Source organism: Rhamphochromis sp. 'chilingali' (genome assembly GCF_963969265.1).
Source record: "Rhamphochromis sp. 'chilingali' genome assembly, chromosome: 3".
Classification (NCBI taxonomy): domain Eukaryota; kingdom Metazoa; phylum Chordata; class Actinopteri; order Cichliformes; family Cichlidae; genus Rhamphochromis; species Rhamphochromis sp. 'chilingali'.
Genome location: NC_137931.1, coordinates 39,160,668 through 39,176,831, shown reverse-complemented (window position 1 = coordinate 39,176,831; position 16,164 = coordinate 39,160,668). Strand labels below are relative to the sequence as shown.

The window sequence follows — 16,164 nt, the reverse complement described above, 5'->3', positions numbered from 1 at the left end:
TCCTGGCGTCCTGTGTATATACTGACAAAAACTTGTGAGTCCAAATTTTTTATTCATCACTCCTTAAGACCTGCTACCAGCTATTCTCAATCCATTTCTTGTGTGATTGACTTCAGCACACAGTAGATGAATCAACTAAAGGCCAGATGCACCTCTCCTGTGTCAGGTCTTTGCTGGATTTTTGGATATTTCTTAAGGACATGACTTTCATATACTCTTCACTGTAGATGTTTTTTAAGCTTCCCACTTCTTCATTCTTTACAAAAAATCTTTAGGGATACCCTACACACCATCCTGATATATATGACACAAGCTTTCATTTAATAATGTTTTTGAAATCACCTTGGTGGAGCAAAAATGTTGTTGTATACCTGCCAAACTGCATTATCGAACTACTGTTCAAGACCAAGAAAGTCTGGCTGGTACTTTACATTGTAGTTGAGCTCCACCACATCCTCACCAGTATTACAGAAATGAGACAGTTAAGATCAAAATGTGAGTTAACCATTATGAACCTTTACTTTAAGGCATGCATTTTTCTTTCAGTGGAAAAAAGTCACAAGAGGCTTACTGGAAGGCAGTGACACAATGTGTGCTGTTTATTACTGGATCTGTGACTTACTGTGCAACAGTATAATGTCATAAATCAAATGCATTAACCGACCTTAAAAAAAATCTGTAGAGAGTGATGCAATACTCTGATCACCCAGTATAACGTTTTCTTTAAAGTCAGCCATTAAACTTTTGGAAGCAATAAGCCATCATCGCTGCCAATCCATAATTAGTTTACTTCATTATTAATGTTTCTGCATGCACTGGTCTGTTGCATTAAAGACATTTGTACACACACACAAACAAAGAAATGCAACATTGGTTATTACGCACTCACTCACTCATACACACACACACACACACAGAAATGTTGACTTTTTGCTGAAGATGCTAGAGAGGGTTCTGACATTTGCTCCGAAGTATGAGGCTTTCAGACCACTGTGACTGACATTTTTCCAAAACAGGTGGAACAGACACAGTCACAAGATGACACCCACTCACCACCAAAAACAGCTCAGAACGTGAAGGACAACTGAACGACAGAACAAAGATGGCAGTGATTCCTGCCCTGCGTTGGATCAGAGCAGGAGGTCTGTGACTGAGGGCAGCAGTTCGGCTAACTCCGACTCGACATTGGCCGTTTGAGTGACGGGGTTTCCACGGAGGTCAAGGCGTTTCAGCTTGGGGCAGGATGCCAACGTCTGAAGATCTGCCAATGTAGAGATTTCTGCATGTTTGAGTTAATGAAAATCCCTTGCAGTGTGCTGTGGTAACATCAGTAACAATGAATAACATGAGCTCTGATGCACATATTCCAAGCACCGGTGTAAAAAGTAAGATCTAAATGACAAATATGACACTGAGATATAAATTCATTTTTCTAAAAATAGCAACTGTGATTGCCAGAGGAAAAAAAGAAAAACAGTAACTATCCTCATCATAACCTGCAAATCACATTAATTCCTCCCAAGTGTAGCAGGGGAAGTGAAGCATGAAGAGGAGGGAGTCTGTGGTGATGATGTGTTGTTAAATGTTTCTTCGCTTCTTAATGATGCTGTTTGTTCGGTGAAATTGCGGTGCTGTTTTTATTTACCCGATCGATTCAGACGTAGGTAAAATAAATTATTCATGTATTGAGCTGAAGAGTCTTGTTAAAAGTGCAATTTTCTAAATGCTGTAAACACAATCTTAGTGCGTAGCGTGTCTTTTACATCAGCTGTTCGCACTCTTTACAGGATTGTTTTGAAGCACTGAGCCACTCAGAACTGATTAACGCATTTCTTGAGTCACTAGTTCCCTGTGAAAAGACAAACAGACAATATAAACTGATCCCTATGACACTAATTCTGAAGGATGACTGGAGATCCAGAACACACTACTAACTTAAGGATACTGTTGTTTTTCAAGAGGACTTCCTCCAGTTTGGGAAGGTGATAAACTCCCTCCAGGTTTTCTATGGCGTTGTTATCAGCCTCCAAGACCTGCAAATATGAAGAAGTCATTGAATTGCAGGAGAAGAATTTCATCAATATCTGTCTTTCCTTTTCTAATCTATTGGTGCAGACACAAAAGAGGAAAAAAATCACTGTCCATGCAGGAGAGCAAATTGGATTTCAATTGCAGCTTCATCACCTCGAGACACTGCAACATGGCAAACTGAGGAGGCAGCCGCTGCAGGTGATTAGAGGACAGATTGATATGGGTAACCAACAACAGCTGGTCCAGGTGGCATAAAGTGGTCAGGTTCTGTTACAAAGAAAAAAAGAAATCAAATTTAAGCACCTCCCTAATCAGCAAAAAAGGTTTCAGGGAAATCTGATGTCTTGTTATTCTGACCCAACCTTGTCAGAAATGCTGAAGACACGCACTTCAGCATACTCCATTTTCAGGATGGTGTTTTCAATCATAAACTTGCTGCACAGGTCACTGTAATATGCAGAGCGCATGGAATCCACTTCCTAGTGAATGAAGCCATTGAATTAGTGATTGCTGACTGCATTGTAGACAAATGCATTTATTGCCAGTCCCATATACTGTACTGTATGTGGTTTATACTCACTTTGAGTGTTCTAAAATGAGCAAGCATCTCCTGTTCGTATCCCAGAGGGTCTAGTGCCCTCATCAGGAGAATAATGGTCAGTAAGCACCCTGCCGAGGCAAAGCTAGCAGTCAGTGGTTGTATAAGACCTTTATCACCAGCAACATCAAACTTCAATACTCAACCTAATCTTGTAATGGGAACAAGCACACCATCTCACCAATACGTTCCTTAACTCCCATCATCAAAGCTGCCTTTCATGAAAATGTCAACTACACACCTGCAAAGTTTCGCAACCACATTGCACACAGTTATAATGCTAATGTATTATGTAATTATGTTTATAGGCCAGAGATTCTTAAAGATTCTCCATTTCAGAAGCTGAAAAAATACTCACATCCCACAATTTTTTATCAATGACAACACAAATGGATAGAAATTGACTTTAGTGACGTAAAGGTCAACCAGATAGCATCAGCAAACATTTGCTTGTGTGTTTTTCCTGCAAATCATATTTATTTTAGTTAGTTTCACTCCATAGTTTTCCCCAGGGTCAGCCCAAGTAGTGTCTCTATGCCCTACCAGTGGGCTCCACTTCTTTTAGAGAACAATTACTCAAGAGATTAGTACTTAAAAACAACAACAAAGCCATATTCTTAATTATGCAGGAATCAGATTTACATTTAGCATTATTGTTCTGCTCTGATCTGTCATTCTGCACGCATACATGAAAAGCCTGAGGCAGGGGATCGCTTCTGCAAGCACAAGGACATAAAGGCTGCATAAGTAGGGCACAGCGTGAAAAACAGGGGTGAATGCAGGTCGCAAAGCAGCTTGAAGAACAAGCAGCAAGGGTAGGCAGGCTAAAACACCTAAAATAGCACACTTTATGTGATATTTCTCAGCTGGTCTCAGCTGATATGGGCTCCTGTTTTAGATCACCTGTTATCAGCTGATTGTGGGCTGAGCTCAACTTTGTGGCCTGTCTGAATCGAGGCTTTGCTGAGTTTTACAAAATTCATACACATGCACACATTGTAAAAAAAGAGCCACAGATCTGTTTCTGTGCGAAGCTGGTGATTTCCTGTAAACCCTGTAACATACAAGAAAAAGCACTTACATTTATTGAGTGGCTCCAATTCTTGTAGCTGCTTGACCGACTGTAGCTCCGACTGTAGCACAGAAGTCTTTTCTACTGAAAGTTCGCTCCTGCAAAAAAAGACCATATCTAGTTCCTAATCCCTAAAGAAGGCAAACTACACAATGTTTCAGTTGTTCCAAAAACAAAAGTACCTGAAAAGTTCCTGATCTGTAGCAGAGTCCCTACACCAACTCTCAGTTCGACCTATGAAAGTTAAATGTTCACAGTGTCATGAAGGTCATCATCCTGCCTTTCAAAGAACACAACATGGTAGATATGTATATGTGTCACCTGTGTAGAGAGCACAGTCCCTATGAGTGTGTTTTTCAGTCCAGTGCACAGTCAGGTTGCGTTCATTGGTGATGTCGCTAATCGTTCCAGGAGGCAGATTGCATATCTAAGCCTTTGCTAAGGAGAGAAAACCTCCAAACATGAATTATGTATTCCAAAAGTGAAACGGAAGTATTTGATTTGAACATAAATTAGTCACTTTAAAGCAAACCCGCGCAGGCCCACAGTGTGAGTGTGCATACTAAGTCCATGGCTGATTTCCAGGGCCAATACGGCAACCTGGTAGAGCTAGGCATTATGACTAAAATATTAATATTTAGGAGTCTGAATGCTCGGAAAGCTCCCGGCCCAGACGGTGTGTCTCCTGCCACCCTCAGACACTGTGCAAACGAGCTGGCCCCAGTGTTTTCTGGCATCTTCAACTCCTCACTGCAGGCATGTCATGTGCCTGCCTGCTTCAAGTCCTCTACCATAATCCCTGTCCCCAAGAAACCTAGGATCACTGGACTAAATGACTACAGACCCGTGGCTCTGACATCTGTGGTCATGAAGTCATTTGAGCGCCTAGTTCTCTCCCATCTCAAGACCCTCACGGCCCCCCTCCTGGACCCCCTGCAGTTTGCATATAGAGCCAACAGGTCTGTAGACGACGCCATCAACATGGCCCTACACTTCATCCTGCAGCATCTGGACTCCCCAGGAACCTACGCCAGGATCCTGTTTGTGGACTTCAGCTCTGCCTTCAACACCATCCTTCCAGACCATCTCCGAGGCAAGCTTTCCCAGATGAATGTGCCTGATCCCATCTGCCGGTGGATCACTGACTTCCTGACGGACAGGAAGCAGCACGTGAGGCTGGGAAAGAATGTCTCGGACTCCCGGACCATCAGCACCGGCTCCCCTCAGGGCTGTGTTCTTTCTCCTCTGCTCTTCTCCCTGTACACCAACTGCTGCACCTCCACCCACCAGTCTGTCAAGCTAATCAAGTTCGCAGATGACACCACCGTCATTGGGCTCATCTCGGACGGGGACGAGTCTGCCTACAGGAGGGAGGTTGAACGTCTGGTGTCTTGGTGCAGCCACAACAACCTGGTGCTGAATGCCCAGAAGACAGTGGAGATTATTGTGGACTTCAGGAAGCACACAGCCCCACTCCCCCCCATCATCCTGACTGACACCCCCATCACCTCTGTGGACTCATTCCGCTTCCTGGGTACCACCATCACCCAGGACCTGAAGTGGGAGCCCACCATCACCTCCGTCATCAAGAAAGCCCAGCAGAGGATGTACTTCCTGAGGCAGCTGAAGAAATTCAACCTGCCAACACGGACGATGATGCCGTTCTACACCGCAATCATCGAGTCCATCCTCACCTCCTCCATCACCGTGTGGTACGCTGGAGCCACTATCAGGGACAAACAGAGACTGCAGCGTGTTGTGCGCTCTGCTGAGAAGGTGATTGGCTGCAGACTCCCATCTCTGCAGGACCTGTACACCTCCAGGACACTGCGGCGTGCAGCCCGGATCTCAGCTGACCCTTCTCACCCTGGACACAGTCTGTTTGACCTGCTCCCCTCAGGCAGGAGGCTCCGGTCCATTCGCACCAGAACCTCTCGCCACAAGAACAGTTTCTTCCCCTCTGCTGTTGGACACATGAACAATAACCACATGATTGTCCCCGCCACTAACACATGACCCTACGCTGTGTCACTGCATCATTTCATGTTTGGCACTGATCACCACCTGCACTCATGTATATATCTTTCTACGTAGCACTCATAATTCTTATTCTCATGTATATATCTCATGTATAGCTCATGCACATATCTTTCTTTCTACATAGCACTTTAATTCTTATTGTCTGCACTGAAGCACCGCAGCAATTTCCTAATGTTGTAAACCTCAACATCTGGCAATAAACCCATTCTGATTCTGATTCTGATTCTGATTAAATCTCCAAACTTTATTGAGGCTTTAATAAGTTCATTTAGATTTACAAAGAGCACTGAGCACTTTGTTTCAGACAAAACATTTTAGAATATACCAAAGAGAGAAGCAGCCTAAGGTAAAGAAGACTCCTGTTTCTGAGCGAATGACTGCATCTGGTTTAAAAAATAAAATATTCACGTGGAACTGTGAATGAATATGGATGTGAATGACAGATATCGAGGACATTTTACTAATTACTGAGCTTGCATATCAATGAGGGTCATTTCCATGACTACTGTGCAAATGCCATCACCCTATGAAGACAGTGTTAAGTGTGCCCACTTACACATTGCTTACGACCAATGTGTTACATACTGCACACTTAGAAGAAAATCCTGATTATTACTCCAAAGTTTTTCTCCTTATATGCCACTCCCATTGCTTTTAACTGCTTACCGGGAAACATGTATCAATTTGTATGGTACTGGTATTTGCTTTTTCCCTACTCTTCACCCAAATGTAAAGGTAACTCTACAGTCACACAAGGAAAACCAGTAGTTTGAGACTGAGACAAGACAGAGGTGGTCTGTGACTGCTTGTTGTCAGCTGCCATCTTCAAAAAATATATATAAGTGATAAAGTGGTAATAAGATGGAATGAGTCTGCTAACAGTTTGTGATTGAATTGGTTCACATTGGCATTTACAATGTGACCTGTTGTGGTACTAAAACTATAAATAAGGTTGCCTCACATCAAGCAAACCTGTGCAAGGTTAAAGCTGCTTGACATTTAACCTCTAGGCAACCAGTTGGTATTGAATAAATCCCAGGCAACCACCAATTTTTCCCAGTCGCCAGGAGGTTGCCATCCTAGTTTTACTCTAGTGCCAATGAACCATAAAGCAATGAAGTTGTTCTACATACTAATACAGTTGGAGTTTTAACCATTTTTCCATCTTGTTAGCTTGGCCTCTGAGGTCAGAAACAAAGCTAATCTTAGAGATACTCTTTCCAAAAGTATTAACTTCAGCTATCAACTTTAATAGTCAGTCTAAACATGATGTCATGTATTACTAAACTCTGACAAGCACTCTGACAAGGAACTCCCTTCACTAGTGTGCTAAAGCCAACATAACATTCCACTGCAGTGCACTGATCAAAGTTTCATGATGAAACCTTTTCTCTTGATGCACATACCACAGAGTCTTAGCAGCATGAGGTACGTGCAGAATGATAAGAGCAGAATGCTAAACCAGTATGCTGTTCAATCAGCAGCACACCAGGAAAAGTATTCTTATTCTCTGCGGGGTAACCTGTCAGTTTTAAGTCACAATGGAAAAGGATACCCAGACAGGGCTCTGTTTAAAGCGCGGATGGACACTCCTCCACTCCACTCTCTGGGGCTGACCGTCAAGGACGAGGAACAAGCCGACTGACTGCGCCTGACAGGACAAAAGCAGGGAGAACGTTCACCAAGAATAGACAGGGTACCATATGAAGGCAACTTTGTTTAAAAAAAACAACAAAAAACTGGTCAGACACATCTTACCAGTCTTCACTTTTCCAAAACTGTCACAGTCTCCATGACAGCAGAGGAAAACTCTTTTCTTGCTCACACACAAACTCCACTTTGCACATGATTATATGCACATCATGAATACCTAAATCTACACTCTCCAGTCACTTCATCAGGTACACCTGCTTAGTTGCTTTTTTAGCTAACATCTAATCAGCCAATCACAAGGCAGCAATTCACTGCATGTAGACATGGTCAAGACCATAAGTTAAAATTGAAACGTGTTTTTAAGTGACACCTATTTGAGTACCAAAGTTGTTGGTGCAAGACGGCCTGGTGTAAGTCTTTCAAAAAGAAATGGTCCACTGGGATTTTCCTGCACAGCCATCTCTAGAGTTCGTAGTGAATGGTCTCAAAAATAGAAAATTCAGACAGCTTCAAGTTGATACAAAGGCAACGTTAATTTGCAAAGACTCACCAAAGTTAGACAAGTGGCAAATAAAAAACATGCCTGGTCTAATGAGTCTTGATATATGCTACAATATTCATATGATAGGTTCAAATTTGGCATAAACAACATGAAATCACAAATCCATTCTGCCTTGTACCAACAGTGCAGGTTGGTAATGGTGATGTAATGGTTTGGGGGACATTTCCTTGGCACACCTTGGATCCCTTAGTGGAAAGGAACATTGTTAAACACCTGAGTTCATCCCATCATGTCCACAGTGTACCCATCTTGTGATGGTTGCTTGCACCAACATAACGCACCGTATCATGAAGTTGAAATCATCTCAAACTGTTTTCCTGAAGATGACAGGAGGCTCGCTGTACTGAAATGGCCTCCACAGTCACATCTCAGACCAAAACAACTTTTGAGACGTGAGGAAACGGGAGATTCATATCACTGACGAGTGGCCAGAAAATCTGCAGCAACTCTATAGACTTCTTTAGACCTAAATCTTTGAGAAGGTGCTTCCAGCACCTTTTTGAATGTGTCATAAAGGCTTAAGGGAATTCTGGAGGAAAAAGTACTAACAAGGTGTAGCTAAAGAAGTAGATGGTGAGTGCATATTCATACCCTTACATATCACAAATCTACAACATCTAACTAACTAAAAAAAAAAAAAAAAAGAGTATATAATTTTCTAAAAGGACAAATTAAAGTACTTATGTGAAAAAAATGTATCTGCAAGTCTACTTTAGAATATTGTCACATTTAATTTCTTTAGGACAATGAACCCTAAAATGCCAGGGTATTTATTTAGGTCACCTTATTAAAAAAATAAAATAAAGAACAGCTCATCCTGAATTCCATTACAGCATTTTCTAAGTGAAGAAAAAGTGGAGATACTGACATTCACAGGCCTGGAGAAGGCCACAGCCACTCTCTCCTCATCCCGATTCACATACACACAGCTTATCATCTCTTCACGCTCCGCTGTTAAAAAGACAAAGAACTTGTGATTTACAAAGCACAGCAAAGCTGAAATGTATTCTCGTTCATACTTACAGACACTACGACCAATAGACATACCTCTGCCTAACAGCCAGCGATAGTAAAACCACGCGCTCTGGTCATTAGGGTCAGTGAAGAAAGCGTTCTGTACAAGCTCATATTCTGAAAGTAGTTAATACAATTTCACTGTAATAGAATATACAATCTGACTTCATTTGCAAAATAACACCTTTTACTTAAGGATAATAAAGACTTACACTGCCCCCTATCAGTTGCTATTGGGAACTGCAGTTTACCTTTTAGTAGTTGCTCTTCACAGACCCGATGGGAATGGGTTTGAGGAGAAGGTGGGGGGGAGGACTGCGGAGGCTCACGGCATGGTGAAGGGGGCTCTGGAGACTCTGGGTGAAGCAGAGGCAGAAGGGTGCTACGGTAGTGCCAGCTGGAGTAGTTGGAAAAGTTGGAGCCAATAAGACGATCAGTAAATGCCAATTCCTGATCTACAGGCACGCCAGACATCTTTACAACCATTCGGCGGTAATCCCAGCAATGGACTGGGCAAGACAGAAACACAGAACATGCCAGAAACATGAGTAAAAATAATGTAGTGAAGGACAAGGTTTAGATCGATTACTTTTAAAAAAATGCATTATTACATATCTTTAACATTTTTATTTTTTTCTCCCACTCACAGTTGCGGTCATCCAGGCTCAAGCAGCGATCACACAAAGTCAGCTCCCTGGCCCAGTCCGGTCGAGGCAAACGGGCGGAGACCCAACCTCGGTGGTGCCAGCTGCCATAAGATTTTGGGTTCACTTTCAGGCAAGACTCAGTAAACGACAGCTCAGCCTCGTAAATCTTCTGCACTTCATCTTTGTCTCTGCAGAGGATATTGGGAAACAAAATCGTCATTCTCCTGTGACACCGCAAATGACTTACCATTCAGTAAAAAGGGATTCAACTATGAATCTGTGAGTACTAACTTCACAGTCTCCAGGTGCATTAGGATTTCTCTTCTGTAGTTCCACAGGGTTGCAAAGTCAGGATTGGATGATAGGAGCTGCTGGGTGAGCTGAAGAGCCTCATCATCCCAGATACCCTCATTTCTCTGTCAAACAGGAGAAAGTGAGGAGGGTGAGGAAAATACATGGAGTGAAAAGCAGGCGGAGAAAAACACAACACATTTTTATCTGTTAAAGACACACACCTGAGCCACAAAAATTTTTACATATGAATATCACATTAAGTTTAAATCCTGTCCATTAGTTAACTATTTACAACTGTTAAAAGATGACTACATTAGAAGACAGATGAAAATTTAGAAAGGGATAAAAGGGGGCTGATATCCAAATGTGGACAAAATTGAATTGGTTTTTTCCTTGTTCTGACCAACCACCTATGGAACTCAAATTTATGTCAATGTATAGAAGTAACTTCACATTTAGTTCATAAGATATAAATAAAGAGAAGCAGAATTTTAACAAAATCTTTTGATTTTTTCCCCCAATTTTTGTACATGATTTAAAAAAAATTGCTGTTCTTTACAGAAAATTCTCCTTTTTAAAAGACCCACTGTAAAAGAAAAAAAAAGGTGAAAAACCTTTCTGTCATTTAATTGTTTAGTTATTACTTAATGTTGGTGTAATCAAGTGGAGTACATTGGAGTCTTTGCTGGACTGATTCTGGCCCCCAGGTCTTATGTTTGACACCCCTACACTAACCCAAAGACATGCTGCAGTATTGCTACTAAAACATAAGGGAAATTTAATATTCCACCTTAGAAAAACAGGCATCACGTGCTGCTACGTATATCTTGAGCTTCTTCTCCCTCTCCTTTCTTTTCTCCTCCTCCTGCTGGGCTGTAGTTTTAATTTTCACTCTGCCATGCTGTCAAAAGCAAAAAGAGAAGGATATACCAGCAGAGTACAGTTTATTCTGCTGGCTAAATGTGTAAATAATTGACCTACTGTAATTCCACATGCACTGGAAATGCCTAGATTTGAACAAGTATAGTAAATGGCTCATCTCTTACCATCGTTGCTGTTAGTGAAGGAGGCTTCTTTAAGAATCTGTTTATGAGGGGTGACAGTCATGTTTAGGCCAGAGTAATGTTCACATGACATACAGAAGCAAAGTGCTGACAGACTGACACAGAAGCTTTAACAAGTTAACGTAAAGAGCTCTCAGTATTCAGGTATACAGTGCTCAGTAATGCCAAAACACTGAATACAAGTATCACTGAATGTAAACTTAGCATGCTAATTAGCTCCGTTGTGGGCTGGGCTCATTCAGTTCAATGAAACGAGCACAGATTAAGCACAACCGGCGGTATACAACACTTCTTCATTAACGCTGTACACTGAACGCAGCACAACCTATCCCATTAAATACATACCTGGTGTTTCACTGACGCTGATTGTGTGTTTTAGAATGCAGTTTGATTTGTCATGTCACCATCAGGAGTGCTAACGACTACAATTTTTTCACTTCCGTCTCATGACATCTACGTCACTGAGAGGCTCTCGCACAGCCGCCGCGCTTTCGTTGTCCTCTAGTGGCGAAAACGGCTCACAGCTGCGGAGTTACAGGGGCCACATAAGGTGGTGACACTTAACCTTCCTCTCGTGTTAGCTTTCTGTTATCATCTCTTATGTTAGCGGGTCGGTTTTGACCCGTGAATTAAATCAGCTATAAAATATACTAAAAACAATAAGTTATCATCCAATTTGTTTCTCATCTCTTGGTTACCTTGTTAGGCTTCCTTATCCATGAAAATGTTGGTTTTAATACTTTTGGTGTGGGCCTCTGGGTCTTTTTTTGTCACTATACCCCTCGATTTCAATTAAAAAAAAATTGTAAAATTAACCTCAAGAGAATCATATTAATAAATAAAAGGTTTCTGTGTTACCTGAGTATTACTGAGGGGTATAGGACACATCTCTTAAATAAATCTGTTTTATTGATTTTTTTCATTTTAAGATTAATAACTAAAATGACATCGATGGTGTTACGGGTCAATTTCGACCCATAGACATTTACATCAAGAAAAGACAAAAAAAGTTTTTTTTTTCAGCAGTAGACCTTTAATATAAACTGAAAAAAAGAAAAAGTCCTCTCCTCCTTTGTTTTGGTTATAGCCGTGGGTAATTGTGGGCTTTTTATCACTTCCCAATGATACAGCTTCACCTCAGTTTCCTTTGTGAAGTTCTTGTCCAAGGTCATATCTGGTAAAAAATAAAATAAAATAAAATATCACAGCTGATATTGTGATCTTGCAGTCCAGTGGTCATATGGAGGACCACACATTTTCATTGTTTCTTCTCAGGGGTGCCACTCGCAGCTTTGACTGTGAAAATCTGTACATTCCAGGCATAGTTGGTTTTTGCATCACAGGCTTCCCAGATTTTTCTGCCGTTTTTCCCTTGCTTACTGGGTATATATTGCCGGAAGGGGCATTTTCCTCAAAAAGTGGACAAGACATTCATCCACTGTCACTGGCCCTGGGATGAACATCAGTGGAAGAAGCTGCACCCATCTCTCCCAGACATCCCTGATGGGAGCAAGCTTGTCAGACCTCGGTCTGGTCTCTCTGTTGTCAAATCTGAGGACTCTTGAATCAAAATGATATCAAATGTGTGAAGTGACATCGTTGCCCAGAAAATGTTTCTGCCTGTCGATGCATCCCATAGACGATCAGTGGCCTCATTGCAGCATCTGTACACTCCAGCAAGAACAATGAAAGCATCCAGGTATTCCTCATCATGTCGCCATGGACTTTTTTTCCTTCAAGGTTTATCATAGTAATGATTTTTCTTTCTAGTGACAATGGCATAAATATCTCAAAACATCTCTTGATGTCACTGACTTTGGTCAGAGCAAACCTTGTGATTCCAGGGGTCATTTTGATGACATTTGCAGCAGCTGCCCTGCCATGTACATCATGAGGTACTGAGCTCCAAAAGATCTTACCATTTTTGGACTTGAATCTTTCAGCAGGAGTAGCTTCAGCACCAGCGACCTCCACCTCTGATCAGATGTGTCTGTGTCTTCTGGATGATAGTCCACATTGTCTTCCTCCTTAGAAACCTGCCCATCTGAATCGCTATGCTGCTCTGTGTCCTCTCCTTCATTTTCACCAAAAATATGATCCAGAACTTAGCTCACTGTGAATCTTCTTCTCATTTTTTGTATGCTGCAAATTGTAAATGTGCACTCTGGAAGTCAAATGGCCACTCAAATAGTGAATTCACCTCACATGCCCGTGTTTATTTTGTTTTGTTTTTGTGCAGGTATACTGCAAAAAACATGCAAAATAAGAATCCCCTAAAGCTCATATGATTAGGAGAGGCGCTTGCTGTAAGTGTTTTAGCTGACAGTGCACTTATGATTTCAGTTTTGGCTTTAATTATTGCTTTATACTCATAATATTATACCTGGGTCGAAACCGACCCTAACAACACAAAGGTCATAATTTCAACTAGGGCATTTTATAATTTAGTGAAAATAATTTTTTTTATTTTATTTTGTAGAAATAGAGGTTCCTGACAAAGTCAAAAAGCCTTGATACAATAAACAAATGTATGTGATTTTTTTATGCATTTGAAATTTAAAATGGGTCGGTGCCGACCCTAACACGAGAGGAGGGTTAAGAAGGTGACACTAGTCTCTAAGCGACTGGATGAGGCGTAAAGTCAAATAAGACAGAGGATCGGTGTAGTTCAGTTCAATTCAGGTTTATTCACAGCAAAAGTCGACTCAAGGCGCTTTACTGTGAGGTAAAAACCTACAGTTTGGGAGAAAACCCCAACAATCGAACGACTCCCGTGAGCAAGCACTTTGCGACGGTGGGAAGGGAAACCCCCTTTGTAACTGGGAGAAACCACCGGCAGAACCATCCCCTTCAACTGGTTGGTGGTGAAGGGAAAGAGAAAGGAGAAAGGGAAGAAGCGATCTTAAAGAGACTGGACAAAACACACTATGAGAGAGAGAATTTTAATGACACTCAGCAGTGGCTCTACCATCCAAATGTCACAGCAGAAATTGAGATTCATCAGACTAGGCAATATTTTTTCAATCTTTCCTTGTTCAGTGTTGGTGAAGCAATGTGAATCAGTTTAACTGTTCTTAGTGGTCTGCTTTAGCATAGTTCAAGGTTTTACATTTTGTACTTACAGAGATGCTTTTCTTCATAAATTGGTTGTAATGGGTGGTTATTTATTCATTACTGCTCCCCTCTTATTAGTTTAAAGGTTTCTCTCTTTTTTGAAGATTCTCTGTAACCATAGAAATGGTTGTGAAGGAAGATTCAGTAGATCAGCAGTTTCTGAAATACTTAGACCAGCCTGCCTGTCACCAACAACTATACAACATTCAAAGTCACTACAGTCAGTTTTGTCTCCATTCTGATGCTTGGTTTGAACTTCAGCAGGTCATCAGGTCTACATGTCTAAATACACTTGAGTTGCTGCTGTGATTGGCTGATATTTGCATTAACGAGCAGTTGAAGAGGTTAATGTAATAAAGTGGCCAGTGAGCGAGGACTGTCTTCCTCACTATTTAAAAGTAACTCAAAAAGACCTCTTAAAAATGTCTCAATATCATATCAAACTCACTCTCAATAGTGGGCGAGCACATGGTGTGGCAGCATCAGAGTGTCTGAGTGGGTGAATGCAAAACATACTAAAAAGCACTTTGTAGAATGTAGCTAAGGTTGAAAGGTTCGTCATGAGTGCAGAGCATTTTATTTGAGGACTAGAAAATTTACATTTTTTAAACTTACCAGAAAATGTCTCTTGATACTGGCTTGCAGAGAGGCTCTTCAGATAGAAAGGTCAATGCAATACTGCTTGCATTATTTATAAGAAACCAACCCTGAATATGACCTTTTTAAAATGTAATGCCAGAAACAAGCTCTATATACTCAAAGTGTCTCTTTAAAGTTGTTCCAAATTGTTCATGGCCTGCACTATAAAGAAAACTATGCATGTATTGATTTTTAAAGGAAAAAATTACTGACATCTTAAGATAGTTTCAGGGCCACAGACTTGATGTGTCCTTTTAAGTTAGGACATTCTTCAGAGACATAGCAACTTGAGTGGAAAATTGATTTGTTATCATAAGGAGAGACTCCGACAGCTTCTCGTGTCACACTTAACTGTCAAGATAGTTTTTTGTGAAATGTGGTGAATTAAAGGATCAGAATACTTTTTTTTATTCCTAGAGGAGATTATGTAAAATTGTGTTTTTTAATTATCATTTTGTAAGAAGTATAAAAAGAAATCCATCATAACAAACTGATGGACATAACAACGATCTGTATCGTTTTAAACACAAAAAATAGAAAAAGGAAAATCATAACTTTGTACAACTTTGTTTTTATTTTCATTGTGGGAAATCCCAGCATGCATGGAAGTGAAGTGACGATTTTTATCTTTCCTTTTATAAAGATAAGGGAAGAAAATACACCGATAGATAGATAGATAGATAGATAGATAGATAGATAGATAGATAGATAGATAGATAGATAGATAGATAGATAGATAGATAGATAGATAGATAGATAGATAGATAGATAGATAGATAGATAGATAGATAGATAGATAGATAGATAGGTAGATAGATAGATAGATAGATAGATAGATAGATAGATAGATAGATAGATAGATAGATAGATAGATAGATAGATAGATAGATATTAATCTCAGCTTCTGCTAAATCGAGTGAGAAACTTTCCACATTGTTGTACCTTCTCCTGAAATTACTTTTTCTAGCAAAAAAATAAAAATCCCATAACATGCTAAAATTATCATAAATATAAAAGTATTGAGAATTGGCACAGTTTTTCAGTTAATAATAATTAATGAAGACAATTATATTATTTACCTTAACAAGGAATACAGAATCATAAGATTTATTGGAGTCATTTTTAAAATGTAAATATTTTCTAAAACAGCTACTCTTTAAAATCACTATTAAACTGAATCATGACATCCAACACAAAGCATGGAGTTAATAAATAAATAAAAATGAAACATATGCTTGACAAGACAAACGGCATACCTCTCTCTAAATGTTTATTAATGCTACTGAGCGATCGTAGGTCAAGAGTTGGCAGTTCGTCTTGTAATCGGAAGGTTGCTGATTCGAGCCCCGGCTCGGACAGTCTCGGTCATTGTGTCCTTGGGCAAGACACTTCACCCGTTGCCTACTGGTGGTGGTCAGAGTCCGGCTGCCTCGCCT

General features: G+C 40.6%; 1 protein-coding gene across 1 annotated transcript; it reads right to left on the bottom strand.

The window, feature by feature from the left end:
• Window positions 1-571: 571 nt before the first annotated feature.
• rabggta (Rab geranylgeranyltransferase subunit alpha) lies at window positions 572-11,441 on the bottom strand. Its single transcript, XM_080877868.1, has 17 exons — window positions 11,321-11,441; window positions 10,958-10,994; window positions 10,702-10,812; window positions 9,909-10,033; window positions 9,618-9,805; window positions 9,222-9,479; window positions 9,004-9,087; window positions 8,825-8,907; window positions 7,297-7,392; window positions 4,023-4,128; window positions 3,884-3,935; window positions 3,711-3,799; window positions 2,612-2,700; window positions 2,394-2,510; window positions 2,185-2,298; window positions 1,946-2,033; window positions 572-1,279 (listed from the first exon to the last, which is right to left on the bottom strand). Exons 2-17 carry the CDS (start codon window positions 10,958-10,960, stop codon window positions 1,131-1,133), a joined length of 1,752 nt encoding a protein of 583 aa, XP_080733994.1. The 5' UTR covers window positions 10,961-10,994; window positions 11,321-11,441; the 3' UTR covers window positions 572-1,130.
• Between the last annotated feature and the right edge of the window lie 4,723 nt (window positions 11,442-16,164).